The sequence below is a fragment of the Falco cherrug genome, chromosome 4 (assembly GCF_023634085.1).
Source record: "Falco cherrug isolate bFalChe1 chromosome 4, bFalChe1.pri, whole genome shotgun sequence".
Classification (NCBI taxonomy): domain Eukaryota; kingdom Metazoa; phylum Chordata; class Aves; order Falconiformes; family Falconidae; genus Falco; species Falco cherrug.
In genome coordinates this window covers 53,906,707-53,926,925 of record NC_073700.1, presented here as the reverse complement: position 1 = coordinate 53,926,925, position 20,219 = coordinate 53,906,707, and the positions used below count along the sequence as shown (strand labels likewise).

General features: G+C 43.3%; 1 protein-coding gene across 1 annotated transcript in view; it reads right to left on the bottom strand.

Moving 5' to 3' along the window:
* OBSCN (obscurin, cytoskeletal calmodulin and titin-interacting RhoGEF) overlaps positions 1-20,219 on the bottom strand; it is a 184,253-nt gene that overhangs the window by 48,337 nt on the left and 115,697 nt on the right. The window contains exons 68-87 of the mRNA XM_055709071.1: positions 17,867-19,222; positions 16,980-17,258; positions 16,518-16,596; positions 16,029-16,147; positions 15,008-15,205; positions 14,534-14,566; positions 14,330-14,428; positions 13,656-13,874; positions 12,765-12,831; positions 11,142-11,170; positions 10,716-10,844; positions 9,762-9,901; positions 8,843-9,043; positions 8,436-8,518; positions 7,514-7,687; positions 5,927-6,086; positions 4,476-4,592; positions 3,040-3,204; positions 1,576-1,734; positions 165-342 (exon numbers count right to left, since the gene is read on the bottom strand). Of these exons, the coding sequence (XP_055565046.1) occupies positions 165-342; positions 1,576-1,734; positions 3,040-3,204; positions 4,476-4,592; positions 5,927-6,086; positions 7,514-7,687; positions 8,436-8,518; positions 8,843-9,043; positions 9,762-9,901; positions 10,716-10,844; positions 11,142-11,170; positions 12,765-12,831; positions 13,656-13,874; positions 14,330-14,428; positions 14,534-14,566; positions 15,008-15,205; positions 16,029-16,147; positions 16,518-16,596; positions 16,980-17,258; positions 17,867-19,222 (3,984 nt within the window). The remainder of the gene's footprint in view (positions 1-164; positions 343-1,575; positions 1,735-3,039; positions 3,205-4,475; positions 4,593-5,926; positions 6,087-7,513; positions 7,688-8,435; positions 8,519-8,842; positions 9,044-9,761; positions 9,902-10,715; positions 10,845-11,141; positions 11,171-12,764; positions 12,832-13,655; positions 13,875-14,329; positions 14,429-14,533; positions 14,567-15,007; positions 15,206-16,028; positions 16,148-16,517; positions 16,597-16,979; positions 17,259-17,866; positions 19,223-20,219) is intronic.

Below are 20,219 nucleotides of genomic sequence, written 5' to 3'. Positions count from 1 at the left end.
ACTCTGCGATGTGATTAAAGGAAAACCTCCAACCCTAGCTCAGTTTAAGAGGTGGCAGATAACCCTAAATGGTTTCTCTCCCTCTTTTGCTAATCTCGTTCCTGAATCAGGGAGACCACGCAAAAAAAATACAGGAGGTTTGGGCTATCTCGGGCCATACTCACTCCAGACCGGCTCGCTGATCCGCTGCTGTATGCCACAGATCTCCTTCACCCAGGAGTTCTTGATATTCACTGTACGTGCCTGAAGGAGGTACTTGCGGACCAAGTCTTCCCGTTCATGCCAGATCTCAAATGCCCGGTCATCCCCTTCCACAAGGTCGTTCACATCTATGTTGTTCAGCTGCGCGACAGAAGGACCAGAGAGTCAACACACAGTCAGTGTTCTTAGGGCTGAATTTCAGCCAGGACCTTTCCCACAGCTGAATCCCAGAGTTTAGGACAGTTCAGATCTGAACTTAGCTTGTGTGAACCAGAACCATCTTCAATCAAGGTTCAAAATGGAAAAAAATATCGACCAGCAAGTCTGCTGCCAGCATGTACTCTCTTTAGCGGATCTAAGTTGTGCCATTCCCATTACAGCAATATTAGATGCTCCAACAGCAAAGGGATAATTTACATCACTTTTAAAGAGTTTTCATATTGCATGAGCAATGCAACATGGCTTTGGCTGAACAGCAATCAGGATCACTTTGCAAACCTTTCTCCAGTACACCTGACTTTCTGGTTACCAGATATAAATTTTCCTGGGAGTAATTATCACATTTCAGGGAAATACTATCCAGCATTAAAGGGTATCCCAAGGTGGGACACACTGCCATGCACAACTGCAGCGCTGTTGGGCCCAGGAGTAGCACAACTAAGGACTACATGAAAAGAAATTATAGAACAGCCACTCTCTGGACAAAGCACCATTTTTTTTCTTGGAAAATAAAATCCACCTATGAATATTGGTAAAGAAAGAGATAAGGTTTTTCAGAAAGCCTCAAATGGGCTTGTTCACAAACTTTTTTGTTTGGTTGGTTGATTTTTACTGGAGTTGAGCATCTACTGCCTTGTGAGAACTCCTTCTGCAATTTCTTGCAATTTTAACCTGAGCCTTGAATGTCTGAAGATGAGCTGATCAAATCCTCTGAATTTTTCATTTTTAAACAGGAATTGGTGTCAGAAAAGGACATAACCAGCAGAGAGAACCACTGGGAATATACAACTAAATTTACTACAACTGCCAAAACCAAAAATCTACAAATGCTAGCAAACACTATAGACAGAAAAATTCACATCAATATCATGTGCTTATGCAGTTAACTCGATGAGGTAAGAGATGACTGAACACTTGTACATGTCATCCCATTGCTTCCCAGTAAAAACCCACCCATGCTCCTGATAGTTTCTGACATGTTTCTGACAGGTTTAACAGAGAGATGTTGGGATAGACGTAGATTCTACTTGTGCTTCAAAGACTTTTAGAAACAAAGGAACTGCTCAAAAGGATTAGTGAAATGTCCAAGCTGGATATAAATGTTAAGTTCTAAATGACAAAGAAATGCTCTAGGTGAGGACATAATGATCAGACCTTCATGATGTTCTTGAAGATGTAACTGTAGGTGTCTGTCTTTGTGTCTCGCTTTGGTTTGCAGATCACAATATAGTTTTTGAAGAGGAAGACATGTCTTTTGTGTCCTTTCCAAGCCATCCTAGCTCCTGGAGCTCCTTCCCACACAATGAAGTGGCCCTGATAGGAAAAAGAAGGAAGAGCGCATAGTGATAAATCTGGAATCATTAGCACAATGATGTCTCACCATCATTTTTCAGCGAACAGATAATCAATGTTTACCGTCACATCGTCACCTTATGTATCTGTTTTATTAGAGCACAGAAGATTGTTTCTAATGCTGAAAGCAATGCATTAGACTGACAGCACCAACAGTGGTGCACACAGCAGTTGTCATTGCATTCTCCTTTAAATAGTATTACTTGTTGCCAGAGAAACACAGAGCTCTTGTCAGGCAGGCACACTCTTGGAAATGGCAATGCTAATGGAAAACCGTATTTTGTGTGTTAGGCGGACACTTTATATGTTTACTTGGTCTCCTTCACCAGAGCAGGACATTCATTTCACATGCATCCAGACACACACAGCTCAGTTCGTGATGTGGGCTCCCCCCTGGCATCATCAGGGAGAAGTAAGCACTCTTGGGGTGCGATCAGATGTCTAGATGTGGATAGACGCAAGCCCATCCAAGTGCTACTGTTATTTAGCCTTACAACTTTGCTCAGCCATACACTGCGATTCCCAATAGGATACAAACAGGCAGAGTAAATGTCTTGCCCAGCATGACACAGTAAGTCTACAAAGAAGCAGGAATTTGAGTAAGGGTGTTGAAAGTCTTAGACTGGTGTCCTAATAGCTGCGTCATCTTTCCTCTGTGCCCCTAAACCACACATCTATTTCATGAGAGACACCTGGAGGAGCACACAGGTCTTCCGAAGATCTATGAACAGCTGTGGGAGAAACTTCCATAGGCTGACACAATGTTTTCACATGGAGTACATCCAATGTATGTATGCTGCGCTCCCTTGTATTAAGTTGCCCAGCCCATTAAGCTCTTTGAAAGAACAGTGTAAATTTGAAAACATGTAGATGAAAAGGCTCAGTGAGCTTCTAACACCTGATGAATCAGCAGGAAAAACCCACTGATGCCAGTAATTTCAGGAGCTTGCCAATAGTGAGAGAGGAGGAGAAAAATATAAAATGCTTAAAATGTGGGGGCCCAGAACAAATCTGTTTCTGTTTGATGAGTGGCTTGGAAAGGCAAATGACTATATTATGTATGAATTGCTCTATAAGCATCTATGATCTAGTGCTTCAAACCTTAATCAAGCCAGGACATCCACCTCTCTGAACAGTACGAAAGGCAATAAGCAAATACTCACTCTCAGATATGATTTCTAAAGGAGCTTCTTGTAGGACCTAAGGCTACTTAGAAACTATTGAAGGCAGGCATAGCCCTAACCCTGACTGAGAAATTCCAGTTACCTGTCGGATGGGTTCACCAAGGCTTTCCAAGGTCCCAGGATAATTCTCAATGAGTGAGACATGGAGGTTGTTTTCTGCTCTTCGGGTGAGTGCAGACACAATGGCATAAGCCTGCTCCAGCAACGTGCAGTTTTGGCTATTTCTTGCTTTGTTTCGGATTAATTCCTGTAGAGCAATGAAGAAAATGTTACTGGGCAGTCAGAAAAAGACCCTCAACATTTCCTTGATAGTCAGAGTTTCTCGGTACCTGTTCCAGCTCTTTAGTCTGAGCAACTTTATGCCGTTCTTTTACCATATGCTGCTTAGCTACTAAAGTCACTTCTTTCCTACCCATTCTGCAGCCTTAATGTCAATGAGTCTGGCTTTTCCTTACATCAACTGATATTAAACAAAGATAAAGCTTAAGGAAATACCAGATATAATTCTGTGATTCAACACCAAAAAAACCCAAAGCAATCCTAAATGTATCCAATGCATTTCTCTCACGCTTGCCCTGACGATGCCACAAGCCGAGCAGTTCACATGGTAGTGCTAAACTACAAGTCAGTACCAGATTAATAAAGAGAGAGGTTGGAAAAAACACAAAATGGCAGTTATCCTGTTCCGCTCATATTTGTTCCTGTTCCTTCTAGCAATGAAGGCATGGAAAGTCCCTGTGGTTGCTCTCTGTTCCAAGAGAACCTTCAAAATTTTGTTGTTTGTGTGCAGGCATGTGTTTAAAATTAGAAAGTTAATGTTCTTCAAACTATTCAAACTGCTCACTTACGTAACACTAGAATACAGAAATATTTCAGCATGAAATATACCCATCTTCCTGGGTATCCTAGTGCTATTTCTCATGAAAAATACTATTTAAAATGCCTCTCTGAAACATTTGTGGTCTGGGCTAGAACCTGGGATAGGAGGACAGATGAAGACTCGAAAGATGAAACATTTCAGGATTGTAGAATGGGACAAAGCTTTTCAGAAAACATAAATTTCATCTTACTAAACATCAGTATGAAACACAAGGAGAGAAAGTGGTAAGTCAGTATCTTACACACTGGAAACTGCTTATTTTTACAAATAATGGCTGCTGAGTGTGAAGCAAATTCATACTTGTCATGCATACATACATACATGTATCCATATATATATATATGCGCATATAAGCATACTTTTTTATATACGCATATGCACATATCTAAAGACCCCTCAGATAAAGCTGGCTGAACTTTATGGGGTTGGAGACTGAACATCTACCTGGATTTACATTTAGAAAAGTATTTCGAGAGCACCCTCACTGGTGGTGATTACTGACTGTCCTACTCAAGCAGCTTTCAATTGTATGTTGCATCAGAAGGAAGCCAAGAAATATGAAATAAAGTATTTTCCTGCACAAGCTACACAAAGAACATAAACATATCTGATATAAGCGTATAAAAGAAACTCTTCACCTTGATTATAGTCTGATACTGCTGGATCCTGTTTATGGGTTTTTCCAGGTAGTGCTGCAGTGGTGGGATAAGTGGCTGTGAAGGGTCTTCATTAGTTAAAATTTCATCTGTGTATCTCTGAAAAAATACATAGAAGAATGAAGAAAGGTTATAAAGAAAACAGAAAAGATTGCTCCCTGGAAATGCTCATATGATGCTGGTTCATAGACTTAACTCAGCCAAAGCTGGGTAGCTCTGCTGGACCTTACTAGCCCGTAGTTTGGACATCTGCAACCATCCCCCAGCCTTTACCAGACAGTTATCATTTCAGATTGCACGATGTCCAAAACGCTGAATTTGTCTGCTTTTCCAGTGCAGGGCTGACACTGGGGAAATGTGATCCAAAGCTTGCAGAACCAGATGGAGGGACAGGAGAGACCAGTGCTGTCAGCGGGTGGGAGGGCAGGAGTGGGTGAGCTCAGTGCCAGATCTTGGTCGAGAGTGGTCCGTGTGTTTGCAATGCCAGCGACCAGATATCCCAGCACATGGAGCCTGTGACCTGTGCTTCCCACTCCAGATGCCAGCAACTGGAGCCAGTGAGGGTCTCAGCACTGGCACCTGGAGCGGTAAGCACAGGCCACAGGCTCTACAGGCTGGGATATCAGCCCCAGCTGGACGCATTTGCACCCATGAGCACCACATCAGTTGGAAAGGATAATCCTTTATAAATAAAATATTAATTATATTTTAAATATATATTATATTTTAAAAATAGATTTGCCACAGGTGAAAATGCGTACAACTCACCAGCAAACTTCAATCTGGACTAGATGCAGGAGACCCAGGGTCCAGGCACGGACATTAGGGAGGCTGAGAGCTTGTGCTGGTAACTTGAAGGATCTGTGAATGTGGGGCGAGTGTGAACATGTGCATTTCTTTTCTAGCAAACATCACGTTGGACTAGCTGCTGAGTAGGAGGCTCATGGAGAGGGTAAAAGCACTCAGGCTCAGCACACAGGTATTGGACAGAGGGGCCATGCTTGCTACTCAAAGGGTCCACAAATATGCATGTGCTCATGGATCTGGAGCGTTGTGTGTACCCATTTTCACTAGTGAACTTCACTCCTGAGCAGCTGGAGCAGAGAAACAGGATTTGCCTATCTATACCTACGATTTATGTGAGTTTGCTTGGTTTTATACTGTCTCAAAACATCCCTTAATTACAACCATATTCATAGCTGTATAAACTTTATAATATTCATAAATGGATAAGCGTATGTAATTATGCTCCCATCTTGGTTGCACCTACCAGGAAGAGCTAGAGAGTGAACGCAGAATTATTATATTTGGCCAAGATTTCCCACAAAAAAAAATAAAATCCTTTTCAGGATCACATTTGATTAATAACTACATTTCTTGCTGCAGTGGGTTATAGGGTGCATGTTCCGCAGGTACTTTGGCTAATGTTTTACCTTGTAGAATTCCTGGACAGCTTTGCTGACCACAATCGACTCAGCCTGTACCCTCCCCACCAGGTACTGGATGTACTTATTAAAATCTGTTTCGTGCTTGATAAAGCACATGGCCACATCATCATCAGTGTCACATTTCTGCAAGCCTCGGAGGAAGACACTGCGGAGACAAAGAATAAAGGACATTTGAGGAGAACAGCCCTGGCAGCCAGGCTTTTAAATCAGGCAATTTCAGGTTCAGAGAGATTAAAGGGAATGACTGGGGGAAACGAGGGGTGCTGCCACATTAGCATTAAACTTCTCACTGCCTCTTCATCCAGCATGGTGCTGTCCCTCATAATTCGGATGTATGAAATGCCCTGCAAGGAAGGTAGGGGTAACTTTCCAAGGCTTAGCTCAAGCTGGGAAGTTAACCCTTCCCCAGATCCTTATGCCTCAGTCTAAGGATCAAGGAGCCACCCACATGAGTGAAGACAGAGATCCCCACGGCTTCACAAAGGGTGTTGAGACAGGTTCACATGCACGAAGATTTTTAGCAGTGTTGGTAGCTGATGACATGCATCACCTCTTGCAGCTGAAGTTACTTTTGGGGAAAAACAAGAGGAGAGGCAGGTAGAAGAGAGAGGAGGGGGTAAAAAAGAGAAGAAAAATCTTTCCTCGTGACCCAGCCAGGAAAACTGCCAGATGGCCCACGTAAGCATCTTCCCCATTGCAGAAGCGGTGTCCCCCGTAATGCTTTTCCCAGGGTAATTATATACGTTTCATCATAGACTGCTCAAACTCCTTACTGGCTGCTCCTGCTTCCAATGCTACCAGCACCAGCGGGAGCACACGCTGATCAGGGAAGATGCTGCGTGCTCACTGATCATTGAGCTTTGTGTGTGAGTATTATTGACACCCCCGACCCAATGTAAGCCAAAAGTTAGGACCACAGAGTAGGAAAATGGGGAAGAAAGGGTGATTCTCATGCTTTTGGCAGGGTCTTTCCACGACAGCAAGGGTCTCAAGGTGTAAAAGCAAGCCCCTTAGAAGTGGAAAACCTAAGGCACATAAGACATTGTACAACACCTCTTCTTCCTGGTGAGTAAAAGTATTTCAGCCTGGACTTTGGGAAGTTGCTTTGTGAGCAGCAGATCTGCAGTAAATCCTTTCTTGGAGCAGGCAGAGGCATTGCGCCAAGGTGCTGTGCCTGGGCAGCCTGCTTCAGCTGGGTGTGTTTTGAATGCATAGAGGCTGGCATCAGTTTTAGATGAATGTGCATCTCTATGAAGACACCACTGAAGTGCTTTTTACAAAAACCATGCTGCCTTTTTGTAATAATTCACTGTTTCTCTGTCAAATTCGCTTAAAAGGGTAAGAAATAAGCTAGACATATGAAGCCTTATAGCTCTGAAGGGTATTACAGGAGTCCCAGCCTTGTGCTATGCCATCATCTATCATCCCAAAAGGACCATTGATTCCCTTGCACTTTAGCACTGCCAGTGCTCCACATCCTTCACAGTAATAATAGTACTGTGGCTCTCACACCAGGTATGTCAGCCTGAACAGACAATTTGGTCTCGAATGAAGGCATGTGGAAATGCCCACCTGGAATGGAAGCGAGCAATGTCATCAACATTTCTGAAGATGGTGGATTTCTGACTAGCGACAGCTCCTGGGACATTGGAACAGGTCTCAGTGTACTTAAGGTGATGAGTCTGGAGGAACTGGAGATCCTGAATGTAATCCTCTTCCGAGATCAGCAGCTCTTGAATAAGAACACTGAAGGGAAGACAAATAAGCAAAAAGAAATCACAGAAAAATTATCACAACTCATCAGTCCTTGACATGCTGAGAGACTTTTAGGCTCTAAAGTAGAGATACATGATCGGAGGAACAGACTCCCTGGAGTGTGTTGGCTAGATCCTCTCTGACCATCAGAGGAACTTGGACACCCTACTCGTGGAGTGACATCTACCTCTCTCTTACAGACATCTACTCCTAGGGCAGATAAAACAGAGTGTGAGTAACAAAAGGATCTATGTGAAGTAGACAGTAGCAATTTCAACGCCACTTGATGCAATCAAGAAAGCAAGTATCTCCATGACAGCACGCTCAGTAGTGTGTGCACTGCAAGGGAGCACTCAAGGTTGAGTGCTTTCACTCCCTCTTTAGACATCACCCTCAGATACAGGGCACCCCAAAGCACAGAGGTACTGTAGCTTAGGATTTTGTGAAATCTGAGAGCTTCCAGAATCTGCATCCTGTAAAGCTCTCCTTTCAAGTCATCCAGTATGATTTAGATTGCCTGGACTTCTCGTAGGCTGAAATCAACAACAAAACCCAACCAAAGACCACTAATGACCAGTCTGAGAGTCATGGGTTTGCTTGATTCTGGGGAAAGGGAGGTGGCAGGACTCAACAGAACAAAACCAGTGACTCTGGCAGGAGGGACCTAGATGTCAACACTCATGTCAGTTCAAGAGGCAGGGAAAATCAAAGGTGCAAATACCAAGTGACACGGGCTCACCTCAGCTTCCTTTTATATTCATCTTCAGAAACAAATTCCCCAGGGAACTCGGGAGCTTCTGTTGTTCCCCACTCTGGTGACAACTAAAATACAACAAAAAATAAATGTTATTCTTTTAAGCTAACAGTGCATGCTGAGGAATATCCCTCATGTATTCACAGTCCCTTTCAACAATTCCTAAACCAGTGTGGAATTTCTTTCTTGCTGGAGGATGATTAGGTCTTTCAAACCCAGGCACCCCTGCACACGTACAGAAATACTGTCTAATCAAAACACTAAAAAGTCCATCATGTCACAGACTCCTTCAACAATCTCCTCATCCACCACTCCTTGCAAAAGGGATGGCTCTCAACTGCAACAAGAGCAGGTAATTTTACATGAAAAAAAACCATCATATGATCAGTCACCTTTAATTTCTTGTCCAGATAAGCTGGAGATACCCATCCCTGTCGAGAGGGGCTAGATTTAGTGGGTTTAGTTCTGACCAGCCATTTCAGAGGATGAGCTGAATCAAGGACCTCCACATATTGGCCTTCTTTCAAAGTGATGGTCTCTCTGTCAGGTGCAGCAGGTATGTAGTCAGCTGTGACCATGTAGACGTCAAAGATCTGCAGGCATAAAGTGACAGTCATTTTGTGCTCTGAAAATAGAATGCAGTAACACCAGCAGAATGTAAGTGCTTAACTGTGTCTAATGTTTCATTGTCCAGCCCTTGTACAGCAAAAAGAATCAGTGTTTGCTTTTTGCAAGTGGAAGACTAAAGCTCTAGGAGGCTCAGGCCATATTTTCAAAAATATCTATTTGAGGTGGTTTGGATTTACATCATGAAACAGTGGATTTTTCTTCCAAGGCAAAACACAAAGAGTGGTCCTGAAAATGTCAAGTAAGGTAACAATTCCAAAGTTTCAATTTTATTTTATTTTATTTTTAGGAAGTGTTTGAAATGAATACCCTGAAGTTTTCCAATTTTCACAAAATTCACATTTTTCTCATTAAAAATTTCTCAACAAAATTCTTCTGACCAACTCTGTCCAAGGTTGCAGAAAATCAACCTCTGAGTTTCTGAAGCTCAGCCATGAAAGCGAAAGATGCCAAATAATGGATATATTTGGACCATGTTGACTTGAACAACCTGTTCAAGATCCCACAGCAAGCATCAGAATTTGATTCTCTGTGCTTTATATCACAGACTCGATACTTCACTACTAAGTGTAACTACTAAAGTGAAGTACATCCCTAAAGGCAACAGAGATCCTTAAACTATAGGAGATGGATCATTCTAAGTGAAGTTTTCTCCTTGCGTCAAACTTGTCTATAAAGATATACCTCTCCTCTGGAATCACCATCTTCAGATTCAGAGGAGGACTCCTGAGCAATGGATGAAGGTCTGGATCGTCCATGGCGAGGAGATGCAGAGGGCGTTTTTGATTCATCATCACTTTCTGCACCTGGCACTCGAAGCGTAGCTAAAAAGCAGAGGAACAGCAAAGTGTGAAATAAAGATCCCCAATTTGAACAAGAATCAAACCTATAATAATTCTCAATTTCATAAAATCAAATATTCCCTGGGAAGAGCATTTGTAGTATTTAGTGTGGTCTCCTATTGATACTTAGGATTAAATAAATTATTGAGACGTTTTAATACAGGAGGTTGCATGCCTACAAATATTGCTGCTGCACTGCAAGAACTTTTGTAGGAGAGGTAATTCCTCTATTTTTGCTTCAAGACAAAATTTTACTACACGACAATCAGTATATGATGCACAAACCAGGATTTTTTTTTGTGTCATTCAGCAACTCATTGGATTACTGCACAGCTATGCACAGTTTTCAGCCTCAACTTGATGTTAAAACCCCACTGAGGGCTAAAATTTGAGGACGTGGGAAGTCTTCAAAACAGGATTGCTTTCAGACTCCAGAGTGATGAGTATCTGAGGAGCTCAAAATACCCAAGATGTTCAAAATACACTTCCATTTTACAACCTGCCCTCTACTCTAAAGCTTAAAGTTATTCCTGCATAAACACTATGCATAAAATGGAGACTAGCCATCTTAGTTTACTGTATTTTTTTTTCTAGTTCAAAACCGTAAATTAAGACATGTAGTTTGGATGGACTCTTAAATTCTTAGTCCTAAGCATTTACCAATGTTCATATGCTTATGAGGATGACTGTCTCAAATCTTCATAAATCTCACTGATATTTAAGTCCAAATGTTATCTTTAAAAAAAAAATGCATATTTTTCTACATTGATTAAATTGTGTTTGCCAAGTTCCTTACCCTGACTTATTTTTGCAGATACCATTTCTGAGATACGTGAGGTGAGTTTCTGGAAGAACTCTTCTGAGCCAACATCAGCTAATGAAATAGGGCTTTTGGGTACACCTTCTCTACCAGCTTCAAGGTCTCCTAGAAAAGAGAGAATTTTGTATTAAGCAGGCAATAGCACTAGACAGTCATCTTTTTTGAGTAACAAAAGCTTCTGTGGAAGGTCTGATTTTCTTTACTTCCCCCTGTTTTTAAAACTGTGCTTGCTCATATTTCATCTAAATAATTCACCCTTGAACGGAGACCAGTCCTGAAAAGTTCCAACATATCAGACAGCTTCAAGAAAACTGCACAACAGTAGTTGGCAATCATGAAACTCATGTTCTCAGCTGCAGACATGCATGGCAGGAGTAGGAGAGAGAAAACAGCTTCTCTTACCTTCTCTTGTTTCAGAGGGATGAATAGCTCTGAAAAAGAAAAAGCAGAGTTAAAAGTTAAAATAAAATGTGCAGTAAGGAGAACTAAAGGAGAAACAGACCCTCCTCACACCTCATACGTGCAGGCTGGGAATACCGAAGGTGGGACTCTGGTCTGGGCTGCAGGTGCTGGCAGGTGGTACTCACCAGGGCCCCTGTATGAAATGAGAACTGGGGCACCTGGCTCATATGGGCACAGAAACACTTGGGTGTCCTAATCTTTGAGCCAAATCCCATCTGAGAATTCTCCTTATTCCTGACTTTTATTTCAAACTGTTTCATGAGAAGACCTGGCTGCTTAGCGAGTGGGTTGCAGAATGGAGCAGCCTCCATCTCCCTGGTGCCACTGGGACTTTATTCCCAGCTAACACTGAAATAAAACCGTTACAGTTGGAGACATTATGTCCAGTGGGATCTGTGGTCTCAGTCACTTCTCAGTGAACTGATGCTCACCAATTTCCAGTGGTCTCACCAGGAAACCAAGGACTGGAGAATAAGCAGATGCTGTGGTCCTGCCAAGAGGTCTGCTCCCACCACAGCAGGATGCCTGTGTGTTGGGACACAAGCCGACTGCTGGCACTGCAGTGGCTTTGAGGTCCAAGGAGACCCTTGCTACACTGACAGCTTTTGCCAGCTCCAAATCCATTCATGCCAGCAGGAAAGGGACAGGAGTTTCTCTTGTCAACACTGAGTGAAAACAGACATGTTTTCACAGACGTGAAGAACTACCAGCATGTACTTGCCTGTGATGAAGACCACATGTGGTGTTTCCCAAAAACTACAGCTGTCACAACACTAATACCCTGAAGGCAACATCTCTGCCATTCCTGTGGGAAGCAGGATATAAATGTTCATTGCACAAGCTGCTCTTCCCTAATTCTCTGTTAGTACATAGGAAGCATGAGGAAGCTCGCTCCACTCGATATATGATAAGCCATATTATCACTAAGGATGCTTAACAGAGCCTGGGCACATCCTTGGGACAGGTAGCAGTGGAACAGCTGAATTCAGACTGCACCCTTCTTCACTTTCTTCACACTTCAGAGGAAGACTGGTCAAGCCTTTTAGGCTAGACACACTCCAGAAGCTAATGTGTGTCCAGGCGGGTACCGCTTTTCAGATTTTATCTACCTAGTACCCAAGGCATGAATCGTGCAGATTATTCACCAGGTGCATTTGTAAACAAGAAGTTTGGGAGCAGACCCTTTCCATCATCATCTTTTTTGGTGAAGCACCAGTATATTTCAGTGTTGGCAGGTAGCAGTCAGACCTTGACCCTGTGATTTTTTTTGGCATTCTGCTTAGGAGATGGAAAAGTAGCAAGAGTTTTATATGACCTACCTAATTTGATATTTTTTTTCCCTCCTTGTTCCTATCCTCCCTGATAATCAAGCATAAATGGCTGACACTGGTGCTAGAGTATTTACAGCATTTTCCATCCTAGGACCTCAAATTATTTTACCTCTGGTGCTAAGACATGAATATAAGATGTCCAAAGTGAACACTGCCCAAAAGTGACTCACGGGAACTTCTGCAGGATGGTACCTGCACTGCTGCCCTTCGGCATGGGGGGCTGACCACTTACCCCAGTGTGGTCATGATGGCTTCCGACACCATCACGCGCTCCTGGGTCAGAACTTCAGCCTCTTTCACTGCAAGATTAGAGTTTATCATTAGAGGACAGAAGGCAGATAAAGTCCTTTTGAATGTATTTAATGTAGGCATGTTTTCTAGACACGGATTACTGGGAACACTGGAATACTGAATCTGCCCTGTTAGCAGCTCCTGACCTGGGATACATACTCCCACTCATATGATGCAACTAGTTTGCTCCTCTTCCTGTTCACATAGATGTATGATTAGCCCATTTCTCTACACTGCTCAAGCTATGCTCCTGTAGCGCTTGCTACAGCAAAAATATGGGATGCAAGGAAGGATAACAGAAAAATGGAGCCCTTCACAGTGCCGCCCCTACTCCCAGCCTATGTTTGCTTTTCCCCCATCTTAATAAAGGAATTGTGCCAAGAGAGCCCCTGGAAAGGTCTGCAAAAGGGGAAATCAAGGAACTCTAGCTGCCTTAAGGCAATTCTCCAGCGCAAATTACCTTAGCAGAGTGAAGCACTCAAAATAATTTTTGAAATGCTGACTTTTTCTAGCATTACTAGAATTACTTAGCATTGCCTTTCTTCCTTTCTTTTTGTTCTGTGCTTAATTTGGTTGTTTCTTACACTTGTCTTCTGTTTATACAGAAAAGATGCTGCTGTTAATCCACGATAGGGTCAGAAATCTAAAGCATTGTGGAAGCAAAGAGTATAATCATTTGCAAGGCAAGCGAAGTCATGGCTAAGCTTGGCAAAATGCTTTTTTTTTTCCGTTGTAATTTGATTAATTTCCTTATCAGTCATGGTTGTTTTTCTCTTAGGCACTGTATAAACAGCAACATGGAGAATGTGTTTGTATTGCAACAAAGACTTACCATCTGCAACTTCCACGGTGGCCGTGCAGATGGACTGGCCAGCCTTGTTGGTAGCAATGCATGTGTAAGCTCCACTGTACTTCTTTTTAACATCCAACAGGATTAGACTGTGATGCATATTTGAACTGGCAAGTTTATAGCCAGGAGTTTCTGGTTTGATCCACAGGATGTCTTCCCGAGACTCTTCTTTCAGCCAAGTAATAGTTGGTGGTGGATGTCCTAAAGGAGAACCAACGCAACGAGCTCTGATTTTCCTAATTCACTAATTCCTAATTCACACAGCCTTGCTGTGAATAAATGCTATTTTGATCTGTTTCCTGATACTTTTCCAACAATGACAGGCATAATATATAACAAAGGAACATAAACCTTTCTACAGCACACTCACAAGGATGCTAAACATTTTTTTAAAACCAAAACTGTAAATCAACACATCTTCATAAGACTACTAAGTGTTACTATCCCCATTTTTGAAAACAGGACAATGGAGGTGAGGATGAGTAAGATGCTTTTCTGTAAAGCACGTAAAGTCTTCTACAAAGTTGGAAGTCAAGTCCCAGACTTCAGGTACAGAAGACAAGGTTACAATGGCTTGGGCCAGGCAGAGTCAGAATGTGTTATGAAGTTATGCAATTTAAGTGCTATGCAGAGAGGCAAGCTATCTATCCACTTACCTTCAACTTTCACAGACAATGTGATGCTTGCACCTTTTTTCACCTTTTTATTGGTAAATCTTTCCAGGAACCTTGGCGGTATCAGCTGCTCATGGGAATCTGAAAGTGACATCATTGATGAAATATGGTGACACTGCCTCTGTGAGTTTAGACTGCTGAAAAATTCCTAGAGGTTCTGTTATCACCTGCTATGGCTTCTCTCACCTGTTTCTGATGGCTCTTCTTTCTCATCATGATCTGTAACACAAGGGAAAAAAATGACAAATGCAAATGCCTTTCTGTCTGTGAGTTGAAGGGGGGGGGGGGGGGGGGGGCGGGGCGGGAAGTGGCTGCAGGAGATCACTCCTTACAGGAGAGATTACACAGAAATGTTAATATGATTTACGAGAGGCCTGCAGTTTTAATAAAGTGAAGCATTAAAGATAATGAGGTTGGGCAGGAATTCAACGTCTGTTTATGAAATAACAGTCAGACCCTAGAGAAGTGACATGTCCCATCTTCGGGACACACAGTAATGTATAGGTGAACCGAGATTAAAGCACATCAGCTTTTATCTACAGACTTCCCCATCTCACTCAACTTAACCTTGGTAGGCTTTCTCAAGAAAAACAGCTATATACAGTGGGAAGAGCCCCTGGAATAGAGAAAAGCAGATGCCAAAAAGAGTGCAATAGCTACCTTTGACTACCAGCCTGGCCGATGAATATGCAGAACCAGCGGAGTTGATGACAAATATTGAGTACTGGCCAGCATCTGCCTTAGTGATGTCACGGATTTCCAGCGAGTGGAATTCATTTTTATCAGTCTTCAGGATGCGGTCGGAGGCCTTTAACGGCTGTCCATTTTTGAACCAGTAGAGACGAGGCTGCGGGTACCCTGCGAGGAGCAGTCACAGACACAGAGAATGGAATGCATTGGCAACACTGATTTGGGAACATCTGCTTCTAAGCAGGAGCCAAGGAATCCTCAGCTCTGCCCAGGGCTCTCCTTGAAGGATTTACACAATTAGGAATAGCTGCAAACTCATGAAATTCCACTTAGAATTTCAGAAGAACTGTTCACGTTTTTTCCTGTCTCATCAGTTTCTGGCCCTCCCCATATTGGCTGCATGTGCAAATGCCTTCCAAGTTGGAAAGGTAACACCTAGGTCTGGTTTGCAACATACACAAAGAGAAAATTGAAGCCCAGACAGTTCTCATCGGTTTATAGGCAGCTATCAGAGAAAACAGGAGGATCCCTACCTCTCCCTATCACACACAGTCAACATCAGGAGGATGATTTTACCGGTTTTAGGTTGTAGCAGCAACGTCCTCATAGAGTAAGGCAAGCCCAGGACTGTTTCATTTATTAAAGAGAATAAAGGACACCCTCAATATCTTTTTTTTTTTTTAAATTATTCCTTATTGCTCCTCTAAAACTAATGTGCTCAGAGAATTGCAGGACTCAGTTTTCAGAAGCAGATGTCTAGAATTACGCCTGGAGACCTGGACTCAGAATGAGACAATTCATCTGCCTGAGTCTGCTGCAAAAGGCAACGTTCATCAGCACGAACACACTCTTCCAGCTGGTTTGTGCAAAGATGGTGCAAGACGCAGGGAGTGGGGTCACAGCTACAGAAAAGCACATTGGAAAACCTTGTCCAGCACTTTGACCTGGCAGCAAACCTGGAACAACTGACAGTGCTGTGGGCTCCTCTCACCTTTCACCTTCAGGTGAAATTTAGCCAGTGATGCTCCAGGTGCCACATGAATATCATGAAGCTCATCGAAGATCTGGGGTAACTGCTCCTCCTCAGTGGTAGATTCCTCCTGTTCTCGGCTAAGAAGGAAGTAGAATCAGAAAGAAGAAAGTCAGCAAGCCAGAGGAGAGTTAGGAATCAGCATCACTTATTTTAGGTGAATTCAGCCTGTGGGTTTTGTCATCATGATAACAAATTCAGCACCACGTGACATCAAAAGTAAGGGAGTGATACCGTGCAGAAACATCCCGGCTAGCCTGAGGCCAGCCAGAGCAAGTTTGCACACAATAAATGTCCGGCTGTTGCAGTTATTGCATCTCAGCTGATCTGGCTGTTCCTTTATGACATTAAACCAGCCCTGCTAGCTATAGCAAGGCCAGGCTTGACATAAATACACGTATTGATCTTACCAAGACAGAAATCGAAAAGAGCGAGAGTTCAGTATTTTACCTTGAAATATATTCTTTGGCACTGTAGTAAGAAGATGTCTCTGTGGCATCTGCTGCCGTCTCATAGTCAGTGCTGGTCACTGTTAAGTGGAAAAGGAATTGTTTTCTATATTCTGAGCTTTGAAACTATTTTTTTTTTAATATAATTGTCGTTTCTCTACTAATTTGCATGACTGGCAGGTTGATCTCACACTGCTGCTGCAGCAGGATCCCACACATCCCTGAATCATGGAAAACACCTCTGTTTATCTGGAAACCTTTGCTCTGAGCCTTGCCTTGGGGTTGGCAAAACCCAACTGAACCCAAGAGGTGTGCAAGTGAAATGTTTTAAGGGCAACGCAAACATTATTTTTTTTAGTGTAAATGGTGTTTTTCTTGAAAAAAAAACCCACAACAACCAAATGTATCCACCTCTCAGCAGCACCCCATCCCCTGGTTTTTCTACAGTGATTTTAAGACTTACAGTCCACTCGAAGCTCAGCCTTGGTTGAAGCAACTCCCATGTTGTTTTCAGCAAGGCAACGGTAAACACCCATGTCAGTGGGGACCACAGCTGTGATGATCAGCTGATGGCACCCTTCCTGGTCCTCATTGATCATGTAATGATCGTTTTCTTCAATAGCTTTCCCGTCCTTGAACCAGCGAACTGTGGGGAGCGGTTTGCCAACGACAATGCAGTCGAAGCTGACTGGATATCCATCTTGCACCTCTTGGTTTTGGAGCTCAGTCATGAACATGGGAGCTAAAGTCAGGGTAGTTAGGAAAGAAGAGAGATAAAACTTGGTTGTATTAGAAGATGTATTTCAAGAGCACTGCTATCCAGTGCCTGAAGACTCCTTGTTTCTAGGTTTTTTAATTGCAAAGTGATATCTTTTCGCTATGAAAATAGTCAAGAGGAAATTTCTTGACAAAGACTACAAAGATATTCTGTAATGCCGTAAGCATTGCAATACCACAGCTGCAAACTACACATTGCCTCTGTTCCTCTCCTTGTCAAAATAGCTTGTCTCCCTCGGGACTGTTCTGAAAACTGATTAATTTCTTTACGCATAATATCAGAGCATTTATAGACATAATATTGTAGCAGGGGACATCTATATTGTGAAAAGCAGCTTTGTAGATAAATCTGTACTTTGCAACCCCTTCTTTCAACATTAACCTCCTTCCTCGCCCTCAAAATGAAAACAAATAAAAATTCATCAGTTTTTCTAAAAGTGCAAAGTTTCCAGAAAAGTATCTGCACCAAATGAAAACAGAAGGCTTTTTGGAAGTTATTCATGAGTGAAAAGATAACATTGTGACCTGCTCTAGCTGTTCTTTCCAAAGAATAAATGGGTTTGCTTCACCTACCTGTATCAGAAGTCAGCAAAGGTGGTGGAGGTCTCACGACTGGTGATGCAAACTTCCCGTGGGCGGGTGGTGTTGCTTTACCAATACGCAATTCAATTTTTTTAGGGCCTTGCTCCAAAATATCAATCTCCACAGGAATTCCCAGAGCACCAAACATCTCTCTGAATCGAGTGGCGGCATTTTTTGCCTCAGACAAGATTTCAAACTTGATGTAGATGTACTGGTCATCCTCACGATATGTCTGATGGTCGACCACCTCTATGTCGCCTTCATCTGCACTGACAAAGAGCTCTTCCTCCACATCAGAGATCTCTGTTGAGATCTTGGCCCTGAAGAGTCTATGAAGTCTCCTTCCTGCTTTACGGAAAGCATCATCCAGCTCGCTGCCCGACGAGCTCTCCGTCTCGCTGTCAGTGCTTTGTTTAACCCGCTTCTCCTTATGAAGAACCTGAGGTTCCTGAGTGCCAATAACCACCTTTGCACTGTGTGAAACCTTGCCAAATTTATTGGATGCCTCACAGGTGTATTTACCCGCATCTTTCCTGTCCAGGCCGGTGATAATCAAAGAGCAGGTCCCATCACTGTAATTGTCTATGTGATAGTAGCGACCATCTGAGAGCTCTTCCCCGTCTTTCAGCCAACGGACTTTCATATCGGTTTTGCTGTGGGCCACACACTCAAGGTGGAGAGTGCTTCCAGGCTCACCCGAGAAATCTTTGAAGGTCTCAGTAAACACGGGGCATTCTTGTTGCTTGATCTCTTTCCTGACTTTGTAGCCTTTAAAAGCAGCTTGGATCTTCACAGCAGCCTTGTTCATGGAAGGATCATCTAAATCTGGTGTTTCTGGTTCGGTTGGCTTAGCAGCTGGGGCAGCCGCAACAGTCTCCACATTGGATTTCTCCCACTGTTTCCATAATTTGCCTGTGGAGGTGGACTGAACCTTGCTAGTAACACTGACACTTGCCTTCCCAGCTTTCTTGAGGTAGTTTACTAGTGAAGGAGTCCCAGCTCTAGACTCATCATCTGAGCTTGTGAAAGAGAAATCTGCTTCTCCTGTCCTAGCCAGCTCATCACATGTGGAGTACTCCTCAGAGTAATAGTGAGACATCTCTGCTTCCTCCTTCCTCAGCTTCTGAAGCTTCTCATCCTCTTCAGGCACTTCGCTGATGGAATCCAAGGTGGGCTCCCGGCTCATCCGGCGTTTCTTGGCCAGGGCTTCCCACAGGAGGTGAAGATCTCCCTCCTGAGCAGCCTCAGGGGGCAAGCTGGGCTGGACGTGGCCATCCACCAGCTCTTCTGGCTGGCTAGCAGGGGCTTCTTCCCTGGCAATCTCTTTTAGCATTGTCACTGCAGGAACTGATGAGAATGAAATTGATAAGTTATTAACAGACAAAATCTGTGAATAAGCTTTGAGAGAGCACGTGGGAACGTTATTCTATTATATATATATATTAGAATGTTATTCTAAAGGCAGGAGAGTATCAGCAGCATTTAACTAAGCATTCTGTTGAGAACACAATGGGAATTTGATATAACTGGACATAGTCCTGGGCAGTTTGTTCTAGGTGACCCTGCTCCGAACAGGGGGATGGACTACACCATCTTCAGAAGTCCTTTCCAACCTCAACTACCCTGTGATTCGATGCATTCATTTAAAACATGGCCAAGCAACAGCTTTTTTAGTCCTTGCACGTTTGAACCCAATAAATACATTTCTTCCCTTTTAAAATGTTGCAGTTGAGTGTTTAGTTAAGACTGCCAGTAGCACCTGGAAAGCTGTTCAGGCTCCTCCTGTTTCACAGCTAGACAGGACTTCACTGACTGTCTTGAACTGGCTCTAACGGGAGCAGGGACACCCAGCCCACATGGAGGTACGTGCCTGTTTAGACATGTCTAAGGCTGAAGGTTGTGACACACCCTCTGGGACACGTTGACTTGCCTCTGCATAGTGCCTGGTGCCTTTTGAGGTGCTCCAGGCTGTCTGGGAGATCCACCTGAGGTTCTCAGATACAACACAGGATCTATGAATGCTCTGTGTCCCTCTGGAGAAGGAGATGGAGGTCAGGAGTGATATCCTGAAGTGCCTCAATAGCACTAAAAGCCCACATGTGGGCCACTGAATCCCACCATAGGGGCACAACTCAGCTTCCTGAGCACTGGGACCCAAAGCCAGTTGGGGTGTCTAGGACAAGGGGCTGGCAGATACAATGCAGAATATACAAACGAGCCCTCACTTTCTGAAGTGGCAGCTGAAGGCCAGGCAGAATACCCTCAAGCATCTCAAAAGGTACCAGAAACCCACGTAGAGACAACAACTGTATCACACCTTAACTGTCTGACTCTGGAAAATCTG